This window comes from Cupressus sempervirens, chromosome 6 (assembly GCF_028749045.1).
Source record: "Cupressus sempervirens isolate cs-2001-9-10 chromosome 6, ASM2874904v1, whole genome shotgun sequence".
In the NCBI taxonomy this organism is placed as follows: Eukaryota; Viridiplantae; Streptophyta; class Pinopsida; order Cupressales; family Cupressaceae; genus Cupressus; species Cupressus sempervirens.
This window is the reverse complement of record NC_143123.1, coordinates 215,350,322-215,371,860: the sequence shown is the minus strand read 5'-3', so window position 1 is coordinate 215,371,860 and position 21,539 is coordinate 215,350,322. Positions and strand designations below refer to the sequence as shown.

General features: G+C 33.5%; 1 protein-coding gene across 1 annotated transcript in view; it reads right to left on the bottom strand.

Moving 5' to 3' along the window:
- Positions 1 to 6,078: 6,078 nt before the first annotated feature.
- Positions 6,079 to 21,539, bottom strand: part of ATG3 (autophagy 3 (APG3)) — a 50,237-nt gene continuing 34,776 nt past the window's right edge. Inside the window, exons 7-9 of the mRNA XM_089787512.1 lie at positions 15,175 to 15,240; positions 6,875 to 7,002; positions 6,079 to 6,533 (exon numbers count right to left, since the gene is read on the bottom strand). Coding sequence (XP_089643638.1) covers positions 6,434 to 6,533; positions 6,875 to 7,002; positions 15,175 to 15,240 — 294 coding nt within the window. The 3' untranslated portion in view covers positions 6,079 to 6,433. The remainder of the gene's footprint in view (positions 6,534 to 6,874; positions 7,003 to 15,174; positions 15,241 to 21,539) is intronic.

Genomic DNA, 21,539 nt, shown 5'->3' with positions numbered 1-21,539 from the left:
CGGAGTTGCGCATGTGCGCACCTTCTTAGTGTGTGTGTGTTGACCTTGTTTGTGTTGTGATGCAAGTAGGAGCGGAGGTGACTTGTTATGCGCATGTTGTGCAAAGTGAATGGAGAGCAAAAGAGAATGAAAGAGGATGGGGTCTTGGGTTTATATAGACCCAGACCCTAGGTGCACACTGAGCGCACTTGCACACCTTGATAAGGTGTGCATGTGTGCTAGTGCGCACTTTTGCACTAATACACTCAAAATCTTCAGTTTTCCTCCAAGTTTGACACCCCAGACTTTCTCAATCAAAGACTAAGTCTTGACTTGGACTCTTGGGGAGTCCAAAAATGACCCAAGCCCCAGGCTAGGGGTCTGGGAGACAAGAATTTACTAGGGAGTCCCCGTTTCTAAGAGAAATATGGTGTGCATTGTGAGACCACAACAATTATGACGTCCTTATAGATCAAAGACAACGTATTCCATTGTACCCCCTCATATCATCCTTCGACTCTAGCACATTAATTAGATGGCTTCCTATCACAAAAGAAATCTTGCCTTTCTGTTAGTCTTCTTTCACATTTGACCAATGAGTCGTAACAATTGGATGGGTACATGCTTAGAAGAAGAGATTGAAGTCTAGGACAACAATTCCACTTTGGATGCCAACATGTTTGAGTTGCCAAGCCAAAACTTGGAGGAAGAGGATGGGGATAATGAATAAATGATTAATGAAAAAGATTAGAAGTGTAATGGCAAGCTTGTAAAAGAGATTAAACTTATGTTGGGATAAGAATAATTCTGCTGACTTTTTAAAAAAAATTAGAGTTAGATATAAGATTGTTAGATAACAAGATATGCGACAATAGCTTACAGTGGAAAATATTCATTTACGATCTATGAATTCAAATGCATTGGGTACATAACTTAGTATCCATAATATCCATTATCAATAAAGGAATACCCAAATAACTCTATTTTCTTTGTCTATAATATGATCTAATAACATATATCAGCAATTAGTTGATACTGATATTTACCTATAATTCAAGCCCTATATGAAAGTAAGAATGGGAATAGCATGAGCATTCAATATTTTAAAACCAAAGTGAATGCACTTAAGTAAACATGTTAGAATTTGTATTTAAATAAATAATAGCAGTATCTAAAGAAATAATAATCTAACAAAAAAGAATAAATGAAAGAAGAGACTCGTATGTTTTGCTAACAACAACAAAATCTTTACATATACATATGAGATTAAGCGAAAAAAAACCAAAGTTTAGTTAACAATTAGAGATGGATTACAAAATTAATTTATATTTATAAACAATGGTAGCTTTCAAAGATTCAATAAAATATGCACCTTTTAAACTTTCCAAGAGTTTTAAAGCTAAGGAATACCAATGTATTTTGATTATTCACTAACAACTAACCTTGAAATTTAAGTGCTTGGGTAAAACAAAATGCAGGGCTCAAAAAACAATTGCGTGATAGCTGAAATACAACAACAGATTTCATCTGGTGGTGGTATTTCTTCTCCTGTTGCGAGGGCTACCTTTGTGTGGCAGAAGGCTATTGGGAAGGTGGAGAATCGATGGACAACAGTATAAGGCAAAAAGGTCAAGCCCTCCAAACCATCGCTTGATATGTCTTACGTTCTCAAAAGACGGAACCGAAATGTAAATCTTGAGACTCGATTTTCTTAACCGGCTTCTTGCCTGTTCTTTCTGAGGTTGTCCCTTTTTGTTTGGGTCTTTTGGGCCTTTTGGCCTTTTGTTTCTTTGTAGTTTGACATAGTTCGGGACTAATTGTCTATTTCTTTTGCAACCATGGGGTTTCAAGATCCCATTCAAAACCTGTTTAGGTAATAATAGTAAATTGTGTTATCTGTAAGGCCACCCTGGTCACCTTTTTTTTGGTGGGTGACCTATTTCACCCTAGAAATGTTGTATTTTTTGTTAGGATTCACTGAAAAAATATTTGATCTGTAAAGGGTTTCAGGCACCCTTCAAAACCTATTTTCCTTAATCAAAAACAACAAAAAAGGAAGATGCAATCCAAGAAAGGATGAAAGCTATTAAAAATTAAGGATAAAGGAAGATATACTAAGAAAGAAAGAAAAATGGATGTACTATGAATTTTGTAAGGGAATGCTCTTCCAACACCTTTGCAAAAAGTCAAAGGCAATTGTATTCTAGTTTTCTTTTGGGGTAATACTAGGGACTTTCTTCCCTATCCTTTTCCCCACACAAATGGATACAAATTTGTGTATATTTATTTAACATTATATAAAGGCACTAAAGTCATTTGCATTGTTCAATGTGTAATAAAATTTGTAATCAATTACTTTTTAATATTGCTATAAGAATTCAAAGTATTATTTTTCAATCAAACTTACAATCTCATATTTTATAAATAGTCATATTGAACTTTTTATTCATGTTATTTCAATTTTATGTTTTGTGTAATCACGTATTAGCAATTGTAACATGGTGTGCAATGCATAGTTGAACAGGTCTCAAAAATAATTAGAAACCAAAAAAACGGTCTATTGTTTCACTTATAGTATATAAGATTATTGATTGGTCATTTAAAAAATAACAGTGTTTGTAACAATTGTGTTTCTATGATTTCTAGGGCAAATAGGAAAAGGATGTAGCACACTCCACTTATCATTTCAATCTCTAATTTTATTTTATTTTGGTGGAGAATTTAGACTTGCGAGGCAACCCAACGAGACATGAAGCCTGTGAGCTACCAACCAACGAAGGCCACCACAGAGACTTTTTAGGGACCCGATACGAGCCCACTCATGCTTGAAACCTCTTTGGCTTAGAGCCAAGGACTGAAGAGCATCCATGCCGTCAAAATCACCCAGGCACGATCCCGACCTCAATATTTAATTTGACATTATAAGAAAAATATTAGTTATGAATAGTTGTAGTTCAATGAGTTAGTATTCTCCTTAGAGATAATGTGCGTTCTATTAGTTTAGGATGTTCCTTAGAAATAAAGTGCGTTCTATTAGTTTAGGATGTTCCTTCGAGATGATGTGTGTTCTATTAGTTTAGGATGTGATATAGGCTATGGGTCTATAGGTAGAATTTATTACAACCAATTTCTCGATTTTAATTTTTTTATTACTATTCCTATTTGTACCAATAATATATTTACTATAGTGTAATCATTGCATCTTCTTTTGATACAAGTGCGTTGCATCTTTTGATACAAGTGCTAGTATTTTGATAAATACATGAATGCCGAATCCCGATTTTAAACCTGATATACGATTAAGACCCCGATATCAAACCTGATATACAATTAAGAATTCTGGCATTAGAACATGCGCGAACATAATAATCACCACAGGTCTCTGACATTCAAGCGCGGCAAGGTAAGTGGGCACATGTGGCGAGAATTTAAGTTACCAAACGGCGCCATCCCTCCCGTAAACAATCCAACATGGCAAGACACGACAACAACCTGGAATGTTATGAAAGACGGAGTCGTGTCTCATACATCGGGCCTTCTCAATTGAGGAACAAGGTATACGAATGAAGTCCACGTGTAAGGGAAGGTATCGAAGGAAGAAGGAAGAGCAAATATCCAGTATAAGATAATTAGAGGATTCCATCATACGAACATTATTCCCACTGGTTTAACCAGGAAACAGACATAATAAATATTCCCAGTATAATATCTTGGAATTATTGAAGTTCGTTCCCACACCCTCTAGATTAAATTGGAACGTAATAGCATAGTTATCAATATACCGAATTAGAAGAAGAACGGGGTGTAGTGAGACCTGTTCAAGTTCAATTGATAGGTAGGCTCAGCGTCCCTATTGTTGCCTTGAGGATTTACCAAGATGGGATGAAGTTGTCTTGAGATCATTCCAAGATGGGAAAGTGGGCTTGATCCCTAGAAACCTTGAGGAGGACCCTTGACCCTTGATATTGAAATCAAAGAGTTCTATATACCAACGCTCTCCAAATTTAGAACTGTAATGAAAATAATTTAATTCACCAAGTAAATTATTCTTGATTGATTAATTATAATGGAATTATATATAGACGACCACTAGGGGACATTTCAGAGTATTGTACACTACAACTTTATCCCTATTTGCTTCCCTTTAGTTGACCTTCCGGTTGAATGTCATAAAGCAAAAATATCAGTTCAGCAAACGTTGCTAGTCTGGAAATACTTCTCTGAGTTTCTTTCCAATAAACAATTGCCATTACAAGGCGCAATTCAGAAAGCGCCAGATATAAGGGATCTAAGTCCCTCGAACTGCAACATCCTGTACCAAAGGCAATTAAGGCACCCTAAATTTACCACCCCTGTACCCGTGTGTACTCTCCTCTTTGTGCCTAGGCTCCTCATTATTATGGGTTGTGATAGACTAGTGATAAATTATGAAGTCGGTCCGAATGCAAATTACTATTTTGTATTTGCATCCATTTCATTCTCAAGTTCTTGTATATCGTTATCGTTTCACTGAACCTTTCCTTGTGATGCAATAGGAAGATGAAACAACACAACTGAAACAAAACCAAGTATGTTTTGTCAATCCAGCATCAAGAAAAAAACACAGCAGCTTAGAAAAAGCTCAAAGCCCAGGCGTCTGCAAGAACTAAAGGGAATGCATAAGGCAGGAAATTTAACTACATATGATTCTAATGACTAATTCTGTTGTTTATCAGGGATCATATCAGCCAACAGATCTTCCTTGTTATTAACAGAACACATGGAAGCATTATTTGTCTCAAATAAGTAATTGTGTTAAACAAGGGGTCTACCTTTTTGGCATTTGCAAAGATAATAATAATGTGCCATGCCAAGGATTCTCCACCTCAAAGTGTCTTTCAAGCCAAAGAATTGACCTCACTAAGCCTCATATTCAGTACAATGCATGGCCAAGAATTAACCAACCCTCTCATGTTGCAATAACAAATATTTCTGTCATGTACACACATCAGCTGAATAAATCTCCTTCTCCAACAGACACAATGCTAAAAGAAATTGAGCAGCATAAGAAGAACTAGTGCAACTAATACAATTACAACACTAGAAGGATAACATACACCAAATATACCACCTAAGCAGTATCAACTGCACTAGAGTCGCAACAGTCTGGATTTCTCTGCAACTAATTTAAGACACATGTGAATGCTGCTAGGAAAAGTAGACTAGCTCACATAGTAATAGCACTAGACAAACATAAAAATGTAGTGTTTTTGGCAGGTTGAAGGTGAGTATGTTGCATCTGACATACATCAAATTCAGGGTTGACATATACTCTTCAATAAAAATTGTGCGCTCCTCCTTTAAATGATTCCAAGTCTGTTAGTCAGATAAAACAAACATTTGCTGTGCTTTCTTTTATGTTTTTGAGAAGTATGTGGCTGTACTAAGGTAATACCATGATTCTTGATGATCTAGAGATTTGACAATATATTTTGTTAGAAAATGAAGGTCGGTAGGTTATTTTACAGCAGAGACATTCGCAACAATGCAAGCAACAAGTATCCTCATGTCTGTTAAAGTTTTAATAAACTCGATTTGACTGATACTGGTCAGTTATCACTGGTGCTTAAGTGAAAAATGATGCTTAATACCTTTTACAGATTCAAGATCCTAGCTCTAAAGGATCACAATGCAAGTTTCATTTATGATGATGAATAGAGATTCATAACTGCTATATTTAAAAATTGGAAGGCAAGTTGTAATTATTCCTGTAACAATGTCATTGGGAATTTAGGAGTCTTGTCATTTTTAGGTGCTTGATAGAAAAGATTGGTTGATTATTGCCTGTATTGGACTAATGACTGTTACCCGTATTGAACTTGATTTTCTGTTTAAATTTATAAAAAACAATCTCATAAGCAATTCATAATATCTTTTAATGGGTGAAAAAGGCATTGCTACTCTCATTTTCTAACCTCTTTGCCTGTAGGTTCAATCAAATAGAAAATTAGCAACACTTTATTGGAAACATTAGTATGACAACCGAAGTACATGCTAAAAGTAAGTCATGAGAATTCTTATTCCGAGTGCAGGAATGATAGATCTCACAAAGCAACCTAATATTGCAACCATAAACCATTTTGTATTTACATGCATTGACATTGTCAGAAAATAATCTTCACAATTTCCATACAGAATGGGGTACTATGGACAGTAAGTTTCATCCTGTAGAATGAATAAATCATATCAGTTTCTAAATACATTAGATACATGTACAGACATCAATGCAACTTGAAACAGTCTTATGGATGGAGCATATGAACCCTGACAAAGAGATTTCTGTAATTGAACACCAACTGCTCAGTTGAATATGTTTATAGCATCCACCTTCAGTCATAGTATGTGAGAGCTTTATAGCTGATCATGCTATCCAGATAGAACTTTGCTTAACCATCCACTGTGATCACGTATACCTTCAATCATGTTTGGCCCCACCCAAATCAAAGTCCAAAGTGTAATCATACTCTATTGTCGGTATAACCGAAGCCAAGAATTTCAAAAAGATAAATAGGTACCTGCAAAAGAATATAAATATAAATAAACATGATGTTCCTGAACATTATGAATTTTGAGATATTTCAAGATATTTATTGTGATTTAAATCCCAATAGGCTGCATGGATTGTCTCATTTCATTAACAATCCAATATTTAATAGAAACCTGCAATAATGGCTTCTTTTTTCAAAATTCTAGAAAATAAAATAACTCTATGATCTATTACGAACAAATGCAGAGGTAATAGAGGTACTAAATAAACCTATGCAATAATCACATTCTTTGCACATAGACATAGCATTGTGTAATATAAATTATGGTTGTTATCTGCAGAGATGAGCTTCCAAGGTTCAAACATTACTTGTCAACTTCTGGCTCAACTCCATTGGACATCAGCACATCTATTATTTTCTTCATAACAGCGCCATGGCGGCATGGATGTATAGAAGCATGCTTTCCAGACGTGTGAGGATGGTCCTCAATGGTGACCTGAAATTACCAGCCACCTTAAAAATTTTGTATTACAACTGGATTTAATTTTTCATACAATATAAAAATTGTTCATAAGAAAAGTTCCATTTGATCGTATCTTCAAAAGAGACTAACAAAAAATACAAAGATAAGAGAGAAATCAAACATCTCCATGCACAAAAGAAAGTAGAATTTCATAAGACTTTTGCTATTAAATATCCCTAAATTCAAGTTTTGAGCACTTCCTTATGCTTTCTTGTAGATTGCTAGAAATGTAGCGTTTTGTAAAACCAAAATATTTCTCTCCATTTAAGCCCCCCAAAACCATTCTCATTAAGCTCTACCTGAGATTCATATGATGTTTCTGAAAAATTCAAACATGATGTTCCATCTAATTAAATATAGCACATAACAGAGTTAAACCAATGTACACAATAGAACTCCGTGTTTAAATTTATTTTTTTAATTTGGAAAATAACTCATCAGGGATCAAAATATTCATTATTTGCCTTTGATTAGCAGATAGAACATTTCTATAAATTCATTGTCTTCTCATCCTTGTCAAACCTGACCACACAAACGGGATTGGGCCCTACCTTGCACTCTCATCCAAATTGTGGCTTGCAGTCCCTCAATCCTTTTGATAATGATGTCCTCTCTACCTTTTGCAATACCCATTGAGATAAATCTCCAACAGACAAACACATCTCACAGACAATTTGTTTTGGTAGAAGCTCACTGACCATACAACTATGTTACCAGAAATGTGCCTGCAGGCAGCATTTCCCTTTTTAATGGCATAAATGGAGTTCCAGTTTCTAATGGCTTTATTTCCTATTTTTGGGGGCTACTTTTGAGTAGTTAAAAAAATATTACAGTCCTTTGACTCAGCAGCTAGTTAGAAAAAACTTTTAGTTAAATAGAGTTTTAATTAAATATATATACTACTTAAAATAATTAAATCAATGACAATGTGATTAAATAAATATACATGCTGATTTATAATAATTCAATTAATACATATTTCGAATTTAAAATTTTGATAAAAATTAAATTTTCAAGGAAACATGAAACTTGAATAATTTAAATTTTGTGAAAGTAGTATTAACCCTTTTTGTCAATTTATTTTATTTTATTTGTAACATCTTGATTTCCAAGTCTGATTATTTTAACTAGTTCCATTTATCTAAGTCTGATAATTTTAACTCGTTACATTTATCTAAATAAAATCTTGCCAACTAAAACTCTGATGTCACTTAGATAAATAGAAATAGAAAAAATTATGTATGATACAAGAATTTTGTAAGGAAATCTGAAATTTCAAAAAAGCATGCATATATTGTTATATGATGTGTGAAATATTTCTTATGTGCAGCTTCCCAGCATCTCATTTCTTGTCATGTTGTCATCATCATTGTTAGTTTGATTAGGATCACTGCAAATGTATTAACACTGCCTCTTTGGTACGTGTTACAAGGGAAGCAATCTCTCTTATTTATATTGTCGATGAGACATGGAAAGATATGTCCCATTCATATGATGTATGTACTCATTATTATTAAATTTAAATAACTTATTAGAATACATACATACATATATCTTCAGTTCAGTCTCATGTGTTTATCCAACTGAAGCTACCAAACATCAACTTAGATAAATAGAAACAGAAAAAATCATGTATGATACAAGCATTTTGTAAAAAATCTGAAATTTCAAACAAAACATGCATATATTGTTATATAATGTGTGATACATTTCTTATGTGCAGCCTCTCAGCATCTCATTTCTTGTCATGTTACCATCATCATTGTTAGTTTTATTAGGATCACTACAATGTATTAGCACTGCCTCTTCGGTATGTGTGTTCCAAGGGCAGTGATCTCTCTCTTATTTATATTGTGGATGAGACATGGAGAGACATGTCCCTTGAAGGGACATATCTACTCATTATTATTTAATTAATATAACCATTGATTATTTAAATCAAAGTAACGAGACTCAGACTCGGCAAGGGTAACTCGACTCATGACCCGGCTCAAACTTTCCTGTGACTCGGCAAAGTGATAAAACCCCTGAAATGTAGAGATCTTTTTAGATTTAAATTAATTTCATGCACCCATTATTGAATAAATATTAAAGACACAATATCATCATCAAATAAAAGGTAATTTGATCACATACATAACATATGTAGATTACGTAACTACAAAGGCAAAAATAAATAAAAAGCAGCCGAGTCACCTACCCGCCAAGCCAAGGTCACAGGTCATTTTGACCCGGTTGAGGTAACTTGACTCACTAACTCGGACGACTCACCTGACTCGCGGTGAGTCTCGTTACAATGATTTAAATACACACACACACAGATATATATATCATCAATCCAATCTCATGAGTTTATCCAACTGAAGCTACCAAACATTAACACTCCCTTTAGGTTAGGAAGGATAAACACAAGATATTAATTCAATGCAAAATCAAGAATGACAAGTTTTAAGAATATCTTTGATTTGAAGATATCCACCATTTACATATCATCTCATGATATCAAGAGTAATGGCCTCCTAAATGTCAAGTCACATGACTTTCACCATGAACTCTTTGAGTAATGGCCTCCTAAATGTCAAGTTGCAAGATATTCACCAAGTACTCTTGAGTAATGATGTCCTGAACATCAAGTTGTGTGATACTCACCAAGTACTCTTGAGCATAGGCCTCTTGAACATTAAGTCGCATGGCAATCACCAACTCAAAAAACGCTCAAGGTATGTGCACACATACCCTCAATAATACTTACCATAGGAACATTCATGGTCTACTTAAGTAACTTAATCCACCATGCAAGATATAATATATCATGATCTATATCAGCCATCATAAGATGTCTATCATAATAGAAGGCCACGGTCTATTTAAGGAACTTAATCCACCATGCAAGATATAATCTATCATGATATGTTTCAACCATCATAAGATGTCTATCATAATAGAAGATTAAGTTATTGTAAGATCGTCACCTTTCAATAACTTCTACAAATACAAGTGATAATCATTTGGAAGTCGTCACTTCCTCATGATGTACAAGGGGGTAGACCCATTAAAATCATGCAGTCACACAAATGGATTTTCAGACTACCTCTGAATATCAAATTTCCTAAGCTCCTTATCAAATATTTTCTTTGATGAAGTGTCAAACTCCCTCTGAATCTGATATCAATCTTGCTTTTCTTGCAAGAACATCCTCGAAAAAGATCAAGGCAAATAGCTCTTATAATACATATAGAAATACAAATAAGAACGTTAACATTAATTAGGATGTTAGTAATTTAAATCATGCCTATTACTAATAACCACATCAATGATTATAACTCTTTATTTTATATTTTCAATGATAGAAATAAGATAAAATAATACTTGATTATAATATTCATCTATATTATCTTTAATTCCATTGATATTTAGATCCATAAGTAATTGTTCGGAAAATATATGTACTTCATATACATATATAATCAACACATTATAAATTTGATTATAAAGAATAATAAGGAAAGAATTACATACCTTATTCAATGTACTTAACAGATATAATTGTGATCTTACCTTTACCTCTCTTTCCATATGCTGCATTGAGGAATATAGAGCCTCTACTTAGTTTATGGTCCTTAGCAAGTGTCTTGATTGTTAACTACAATGGACCCATGGATTATTCTATTTTCTATCTCTTATGTTGTCACAATATATGCTCACTTATTATATATGTCAAACAATGTATAGTCAGGAACCTTACTAATTTCTTCCCTTCACTAACCATGTGGTGGGTCAACCTTGCAGGTCATCGGTGGCAGGTTTCTAGCTCACGGGTCATTACATCCATGTATTCCTTTATATTGTTCATGTGTTTATCAACTGGTGTCTTTAGTATCCACGTGGCAGGAAGGGTCTATTACTTCTCAGCCACCTTCAACGGTCTCATACAAATTCAAACAGTCAGTTCAGATGCTTTCTAATAACAATTTGTTGATTAGTAGGAGATAATTTGTTATTCACTTTTCCATATACTTGTTTTTGTCGTGTTCCACTTTGTTCTCCCTAGTTCGTGCTGACATCGCCATGCCTTGGAGAATGGCGTCCTCCCTTTCCGCCTCCTCTATCTCCATTCCTTATTTAATCTCTTACTTCCCCCTTACAAGGTACAACGATGACATGGCACGTGATATTGGAAACAGGTATTTGGAGCATTGTTATTGCTGTGAAGCGGTGATTGGTCCGAGCCCTTTCTAGGGTGTCTTTCTTCCAGACTTAGGCGATTCTTATTTAATTATGTCCTGCTGAAAGATCAATTCCTCTTTTAATGTGTCACTTTTCATCAGTGATTTGGCCAATCAGCAATCACTCTTTTAAATATGATTTTGACCTATATATCTGCAGTGTCCACGTTTACATTTCATCTGCCCTTCATTTTATATTTTGCTTAGTACGTGATGGGATTTTCAGGTGGGGATGTACGTCAGAGAAAAAAGGACATCTCTTGCAGGAGCTGGTTGATTTATGTTTATTTCTTCTGTATCAAGTCTGCATATCCCAGATCTATGATCAGTGAATGTCCTCCCTAAACCTTGTTCACTTCTCTTAGATAGGTGACTATTCTCCTTTGTTTTCTTTTTTATCGCTGTTTATTCTCTGATGTCCAATCTGTATTTTTGCTAAATATTATTTTTGTTTCTTTCTATTTCTTTGTCTGTGTACGCTTTCTTATTTCTCTTCCGTTCCTATCAATTTTTTATCATTTCATATAATCTTTGAATTGTCTCCTTAATATATTCAGTGTTCAACTATTCATTCATACATTTGCAACCTGGCTCTGATACCATTCTAGTTTTATTAGGGTTGCTGCAAATGTATCAGCACTGCCTCTTTGGTATGTGTGTTCCAAGGGCAGCGATCTCTCTCTTATTTATATTGTGGATGAGATGTGGATGTTTATCATTATTATTTAATTAATATAAATATTTATTATCTAAATACATACATATATATACATACATACACACACACACACATATATATCCAATTTAGTCTCATTGGTTTATCCAACTAAAGCTACCAAACATCAACAATCATCGCTCTTGTAATTTCCATTTCTCATCTCTTGTCACCATATCAAACAACCATTATTTCCCTCAACATAATTTTTGTGTTTGCTATTATTCTCAAACATAATTTTTGAGTCTTTGGTGCTCTTTTATAAAACAAACATCTCCACTCGAACCTTATAATCCTCCAGAAAATGAGAAATATAACAAGGCAACTATTATATGCAATCAAATTACAGCCATGAATCAACTGCTGTTAGGGTGAGAGGAATGTTTATATGTCAAAATGCTCTACTTGTTAGGGATGTGGTCTAACAAACAACTTTATTGAGCAAGATGAAGGTCAAAATGAAAAAAATGAAATCCAGTTGCATTAAAGAAGTCATTAATTAACTTTACTCCTATGCCAGCCTAAACTTCTGTGGAAGTGACAAAAAGTGATGACAATAAAAGTAATATCGGTCAGAGATTTTGACATCTTGAGTAGCTAAAGCATGCAGGCAAGTCCCCACTCTAAGAAATACCGGACAAGTTTAATAGCAGAGTCCTGCTTCTAGCAATGAATGGTGTCGGTAAAAGTAATAGAATTTAATCCGGTGTGCTACTAATTTATGCTTTAAGGGGCATATGCAAATCTGCTGCTCAGATGAAATGTACTCTTTAATGTGTCCAATGAAGAACAATTTTGCAATCAACTTCTTATAGCAGGATTCCTGAGCAGTCATGCTTTTCCCAGATCTTGATGGAAACACTACGTTATTACTATGTGCCATACAAACCAAATTACTTTTTGTATCAAACCAAAAAAAGCCTGGAAATCTTCTGCTAATGAAAACCTGAGCTAACCGTAGATTGATAAGTCATATATTCATACCAGCACGAAGAGAACCCGTGGTCTTTAGGAAGCATGAAACTTAATACCAACAAGTTTAATAGAAGAGTCCTGCTTCTAGCAATGAATGGTGTCAGTAAAAGTAATAGAATTGAATCTGGTATGCTACTAATTTATGCTTTACAAATCTGCTGCTCAGACGAAATGTACTCTTTAATGTGTCCAATGAAGAACAATTTTGCAATCAACTTCTTATAGCAGGATTCCTGAGCAGTCATGCTTTTCCCAGATCTTGATGGAAACACTACATTGTTACTATGTGCGATACAAACCAAATTACTTTTTGTATCAAACCAAAAAAAGCCTGGAAATCTTCTGCTAATGAAAACCTGAGCTATCCGTAGATTGATAAGTCATATATTCATACCAGCACGAAGAGAACCCATGGTCTTTAGAAAGCATGAAACTTAATACCAACAAGTTTAATAGCACAGTCCTGCTTCTAGCAATGAATGGTGTCAGTAAAAGTAATAGAATTGAATCTGGTATGCTACTAATTTATGCTTTACGGGGCTAATACAAATCTGCTGCTCAGATGAAATGTACTCTTTAATGTGTCTAATGAAGAACAATTTTGCAATCAACTTCTTATAGCAGGATTCCTGAGCAGTCATGCTTTTCCCAGATCTTGATGGAAACACTACATTGTTACTATGTGCCATAGAAACCAAATTATTTTTTGTATCAAACCAAAAAAATCCTGGAAATCTTCTGCTAATGAAAACCTGAGCTAACCGTAGATTGATAAGTCATATATTCATAACAGCATGAAGAGAACCCATGGTCTTTAGGAAGCATGAAACTTAATACCAAAAGATACCTAAAATTAACATTAATGTATGGCAAGTAAAGGTTATTCTTCATGCAGAAACACAACTTGCATCTGTCGTTGATATGTGCCTTTCATGCCCTCTAAAATATCATTAAGCATCATAGGTGCCAGACCAGCGGAAGTATTTCTTTCATACTGGTAATTGAAATTGTTGATGACCATAACTAATGACAGAAAACAATAAGTACAAAAAATTCTTCTTCTACTATAATTTTGGATTATACCAGAGACTCTGTTTGCATTAAAACTAAACAAGAGCTAAGAAAAAACATGAAATACATTCAAACTAAAAAAGTGAAGAAACTGAGGAGAAAACAAGATAAAACTACTTTCAAGAAAATATCCCATTGAATAGACAAGATGAATGCAGTCTATTACTAATGTCATACAGAACTTCAGATTTTAAACAATAAAAGTCGAAAGAAATAAGTCACAATTAAAGATGGAGTGTCTAACATAGAGCCCATTTCTGAAAAAGGGATGTTTTGCACCTAGGGCCAGAATGATAAACAAAACCACAACTACCTAATTATTTATCACTTGTTGGCTACTATGGATCATATTCTATTCATACTTGTTTATCCCGAGCAACGCCTTAACATTATCTAAAGGAGAACACAAAATGCTTCTTTTTAATAATTATTGACCTTGTTGTCACCTCTGAATGACTACGGCATTCCAGGGACTTACACATCCAGTTTAGAAGGTGACATGTAACAGATTAAATAAATGGTACATTCATCATAAAGATTCAAAAATGTTTTAAATAAACATCTAACCAAATATTGTGGCCAACATGCTTCATAGTCCCAGTTCTAATCTTCCCAGCAATGGTTCACTGAGTGTGAATTTTTATAACCAGAATTGGTAGGCCCATATGGCCATATACAGGTATAGTAAATGTGAAAAAAGGGCCTTAGTTTGAACAAAATATACAAAATGAACACCAGTTTAAACATAATTTGTTTTAATGTCCTTAGTCTTATTTGCTCAATTGGTGCAGTTGCCTGGTTAATGATAGTTAGTCTTGTTTTTCTCTGTTTTCAAAGTAATTTTTTTATTTCAATTATGGGCTGTGACAAACTCCTTACGCATTACAGGTACGGCCAGAGTAGGTTCCAATTTCAGAGGAATATCCAATACATACCCAAGTGAAGCCCAGACCAGGATCAGGACCCAGTAAGTGAACGGGACACACCAGGATCATACCCAGGTATATGGACAGGGCATGCCAGCTTCATAGAAAGCGCATGTGTGTGTGTGTAGTAGCTTGCAGAGAGAGAGAAGGAGAGAGATGATTAGTGTGTTTGTGTGTGTATTAGCTTGCAGAGAGAGAGAGAGAGAGAGAGAGAGAGAGAGGCATAACTTACCGTTTTGTGGGCATGATCTTGACTAACATCATCCAGCACCAATTCTGGCCGCAAAAGCATGCGTGACTGCATTCAGACCAAAAATCAACGAAATAAGAACACAAGCAGCCAATTCTTCAGCTCAAACTCAACTCTTATTGTAGGAAGTTCTGAAAAGGCTGTTCAGACATTTGTATAAAACAAAATTCTGTTACTAAGGAATGCAATGCCAGACATATCATAGGTTATTAAAAACATTTCTGTATGCACCCAATGCACTAGCTTTTTGCAGTACTGCAGGAATGAAAACTAGCACAGACATATCCTAACATTGGATATCTGTGGAGAGGTGTCAAAAAGACAGTCTGCATCCATCTGTATGTTTTCATGCAATTATGATTCAGTCTGATTGCCTTCTCAAGACTTTTGGATACCCATCAGCAGATATCATATCCATGTTTGGGTTGAGATGTGTCTCATTCTCTGAGACATTGTTTTTTTATCATTACGAGTCACATATCTATAAAAAAATAAAAAATAAAATGTCAGCCTTCAAAGCTACCAAGCATCAATCTACTGAAACCACACACTTCAAAGTCCACACTGATGTTGGCTGTAAAATGTGACTCTTAACACATAATAGTCTTCTCCTTCCAACTCTTAAGCATTTGAGCATGTAATGACCCGTTTCAGGGCCATTAAATTTTAAACCCTAACTGTGCATATATTTTATATTTTTTTTCTTCTTCCTGCCTCTTACCAACATTTTAATTCCCTTTTTATATATTTCGATGGTAAGAGTTGTGTCTTTTATAATAATATAACAATTATATTAATAATATAATTATATTAATATATAATTATATTAATACATATTATATTAATATATATTATTAATATAATCATTATTTTAATATTTAATAGTTATATTAATATATATTATATTAACATATAGAGTATACTATATAAGTTCAATTATACATAACATATCTATTGTGATATCATTATTCTAATCGTATTAGTGATATAAATATTATTTATTTATATCATAATATGGATGTATATATATCTATTAATATTCAATAGTATATTATTTAATATCTAATTACTATATAGGTATTTATAATTATATGATAGTATTTATATTATTATGGTCTATAATAATTTATATTTTAGTATTATTATATTATTTCTATATATTATTTATTCTTTTAATATTATAGACCCTATGTATAATACTTATTTTATTATTAAACTATATGTCAAATGGGGATATCACAGTCCTCCCCTCTCGAATTTGCTTGTCCTCAAGCAATTGATTTGCTCCTCATTAATTCATAATCTGGATGCATTCTCTTTCCTGCATTTGTGTTAGGCATTTGCAAAGTAAATATGTTAGAATATAATAGCATGTACAAGAACATATGAATGAAGACACAAAGTATACACTTTAATGCATGAAGACACGATGCAAACACGAGGTAGACACACGAATGCATGAAGACACGAAGTAGACATATTAATGCATGAAGACACGATGTAGACACATAGTATACACGTTATAATCTAGCTTACAAATTGAAAAAAGAAAAGGGTAAAGAAATGTTTTACCACTTTGATTGTGAATGTCGCTCCTATGTCCTATCTCAAAATCCAAAGTGCATTTTTTAAACAACTTTTCTATAGCTAGTACTATAATAGGGTGTATAATTCCATAGTGGATGGTAGATTTACTGCGGCTCTGAGTTTGGACACGCTCAGCTTGGGGCTCCCTCAAACCTTAGTCCATATTGGGATTCATTTTGCCCCAACGCGACCGATTTACTCCTCCCCCGTGCACACTCCCTACCCACTAGGAACATGTTTGACTTTGACGTGGATGGTAGATTTTTTATAATTGTTGCCCTTGTAGTAGGTCCCATGATGAAAGGAAGATTTAATGCAGCTTTGAGTTTGGACACGCTCAGCTTGGGGCTCCCTCAAACCTTAGTCCATATTGGAATTCATTTTGCCCCAACGCGACCGACTTACTCCTTCCCCTGTGCACACTCCCTGTCCATCACGAATTTAAGCACAAATAATATCCCCCTTGTGAGACATTTCTTTATAATTCCAATTTTATTTGTCATAGATCTTTAATTTTATGCACAAGAAATAACTTTTCTTTCAATAATAAACCAAATGATACATAATAATTTTAAATCATTAAGAATGATTAAATCTATGCCATGTATCTATATTGTTATATATTCAAGCTCTTATGTACATATTTTGATATATATCTTTAAAAATATATATTATTTTCTTGTCAAATAACTAATTATGATAAATAATGAGTAACTATATTCCAAATTTAATAAATGATCCTCTGATTAGTTTTCCAATCTACATATTCATTTAAATATCACATTTATACTCATATAAGAGTACTAATGAAGAGTTAAACACTTACCTTTAATGTTACCTTATAAGTAGTAGGACGACAAATGAGGAGTTATTGTGCTTAAAAATGTAAAATTTAAAACATTCTTTCAGCCCTATGTTTGGGAGGTCTTCATTGTCCTCGTGGTGCTTTGTTAGGGTTTGAAATGGACATGTTGTAGATGTTGAGCCAAGGTCAATGGCATAGCGATGTCACTCTTATTCAAAATGTAAACCTGCATCCATAAAAGACAAATAAGTCTCTCAACCACCTTAAGCACCTCCTTATCAAGCTCCTCAGATTTATCTCCAACTGAGTTATTGCATCCGCCATTTTATTGCATATCTTTGTTTAGTTGGCTCATTCTTTCAGAAGATTTTCAAAAATACATCGTGTGATCAGCAAATTTTCTCATTCCACAACTTGCACACTATAGAGGCAAAGTTTTAATATTACTTGTAGCAAGAATCTGTATGAAAATCTCAATTCTTAGAAGCTTTCCTTGCTGTCAAATTAAATGCGGAAAAAAACCAGCATTCCTCTACGGGAAATATTGTATGAGAAGTAATCAATCAGCAACAGCAAAATTGAATCCCGCATATAATCATTCTGGCACTATTTTGGAGTTGAAAATTGATGCTAAATGGCAATTTTAGTATTGAAATGACTTCCTGGACCAATGGCTATACTTTGGGAGTTAGATTGACAAGGTTATCGATACTTTCTGAGCTCTGGCATGCTGAAAAATAGCCGAGATCTCTTAATTACGGGCTGTATTTGTAATGTTCCCCCATGTAGAGGCTGCCTCTAATTTCCTTTGTTCACCATAAATCACAATATTTGATACTTCTTGTAGACATATGAAATTGATAAATGATGCCAAATTTGAGTGTAATGACTATATAGATCAAGTGATGGCTATTATTGAGGAAATTATTTTGCCAAATAGATAGCTTTGAATAATCAATGTAGTTTAACAGACTAATAGTTAGCAATATGTTTAATATATTATCTATGAAGTAATATGGACACCAAATAAGGCTATAGGTTTCCCAGTTTCCTTTTTATACGTCCCTTGAATTGGGACTTGATCTATATTATAATTCTACTTCCTCCTGGTGCTGCTCTGTGTTGCTACTAATGCATATGCCATATATAGCCTTACAAATGGGTGGATAAATAGCACCTTCCGCTTGTTTTCTATTGTATATATTAATCTATTGGTTGAGTCTCTGAGTCCTCTCTTCACCAATGATCCAACAATACCACCAATTCATAGCTCTGTATGCATTACTGACTAGGTTACATACAGCTGCCTAGATGTTGATGCCTAATATTCACTCAAATTGCATATAGAGTATCAATCGCTGTATGGTAATATGAGATTCGATAATTATAAACAGTTTGACAGGTGTTGGTTTTCCATCCAAATGTATGTCATGCATCTCGAAGTCTAATAGTATCTGCCTGAGTTATTGAATTCATTACTCCCTCAATTCATACACAAACATGTAATTGATAAACACTATCTTTATTTAGTGGCTTCTCTATTTCTCTGCAACGATTAAAAGGAATTTTCAATCTTCAGCTTAGTTACTATCAATCATTTAACTCCCTCCTCTTATCCAATGTATAGATGGATAGATTCTGAATTTCATGAGAGGGTTCCAATGGGGCTCAAAAAGATTCTCCTGCCGCATCTAGAAGTTGAAGAATTGATGCAGTCGAGGACCAGCCACCAAATGAAGGGGAGAAAATTCCAGTAGCTACACGAACCCGTAAAATTCACAGCAGCAGAGCTTTAAAATAACAGATGTTTGGAATTATAAGATAGCTTAACTGCAAATCTAAGTTTCAGTATCCAAAGACCAGTTCACTAACTTGTGTCAATCACAGTCATTTCAAATGAACCATTTCGCCCTTGTCACTGCCTGTTATTTTCTGGTAAGGCAGATGCAGTTATTTTCCATAACCCTTTATTCACAGGATGGCAGGATCACTGCTCTGATACCATTTGTAATGACCTGTTTCAGGGCCATTAAATTTTAAACCCTAACTGTGCATATATTTTATATTTTTTTCTTCTTCTGCCTCTTACCAACGTTTTAATTCCCTTTTTATATATTTCAATGGTAAAGTTGTGTCTTTTATAATAATATAACAATTATATTAATAATATAATTATATTAATATATAATATAATAAATATAATTATATCAATACATATTATATTTATATATTATTAATATAATCATTATTTTAATATTTAATAGTTATATTAATAATATAATTATATTAATATATATTACATTAACATATAGAGTATACTATATAAGTTCAATTATACATATCTATCGTGATATCATTATTCTAATAGTATTCGTGATATAAATATTATTTATTTATATCATAATATGGATGTGTGTGTGTGTGTGTATATATATATATATATATTAATATTCAATAGTATATTATTTAATATCTAGTTACTATATATGTATATATAATTATATGATAGTATTTATATTATTATGGTCTATAATAATTTATATTTTAGTATTATTATATTATTTCTGTATATTATTTATTCTTTTAATATTATAGACCCTATGTATAATACTTATTTTATTATTAAACTATATGTCAAATGGGGATATCACAGAACAGGCTGAAAACAGGTCTTTTAATTATATCAACGGGAAAAGTAAAAGAGGGAAAAGCAAGCAAACCACCATCACATATGCTTCTATTGTCATAATATGTTACATCTTTTGGAACAATAAACATATGTAATCAACAGGTGACATTTTAAAGAAGAGATGACTGAATTAACTGAGAGTGTGCCCATTTTACCAACCAAAAAAAATGTAGATTACAGAAAATACCTAAATATGATGATAACCAGAGGAAAAAAACCATAACCATACTCTAGTAGGTTTCTAACAAATAGATAAACATGCATCTGCCAGACATTCTAAAGAGTTTAAATTGATAGTTTGGCATGTGAATGGTATAAACAGAGAGAGAGAGAGAGAGAGAGAGAGAGAGAGAGAGAAAAGTCAAAATCACTACAAAAGAGCCTCTATAATGTAGTCATAAAAAGAATATTCTATACATAATGTTTAATATTAAATTTGGCAAAACCAAAATTCAATCCTGGACAGAGGTCCAAGAAGCTAAGAACCAGTCTTCTTTTACAGAAATGTAACATATATGTTACACAAAAATTTTAAGAATCAGATCAAATATGTAAAAAAGTTCACAGAAGAATGTCATTTTATGAGAGTAAGAATAGCTAAAGACAGCAAGGGAAACAAAAGGAAGTATGGCTAAGATTTGAGTTTTTCTTTCAGAGGCACAAAATGACAGTTTTAAAGAAATTAAAGAAAAAGAAGACTTCAAAAAACTTGATTCCACACTTCAAAGAAACCACAAAAGTAAACAACCTTACATATGTCATATCTCCTTGCTAATGTTCCTAACCAGATATCCACAAAATCATCATTTAGAACATGCATCCATCAATCAGAGTAGAACTAGTCGCTGCATGCACAAACGTTTAAGTGGTAAATCTTATAAGAAGGACAAATCCCTAAACATGGCTTAAGTCATTACAACGCACCCAAGAATACTGTTGCAGAATTAACAAACCAAATTTCTGTGAAAAAAAGAAACAAAGAACACAAATAACCATGCTCTTTTATGGAATCAAATGTCCAAAGGCCAATGAGATAGGTGCAAACATTAGAGTTAGAATACTTAATCATTGTTTTTATGACATGCAATGTTAGAATTCAATCAAATTACCCAAAGTCATAAGAAGCCACTTGCACTCCAGGAAACAAGTATTCCTCAATTCAATTTCAAAAACCTATAAGATGTTCATAAAATGTTGATCTATTATCACAAGGAATGTGACAAGTAGGGGAAAAAAAATCCAAACAACAGTTCTCACATAAATATA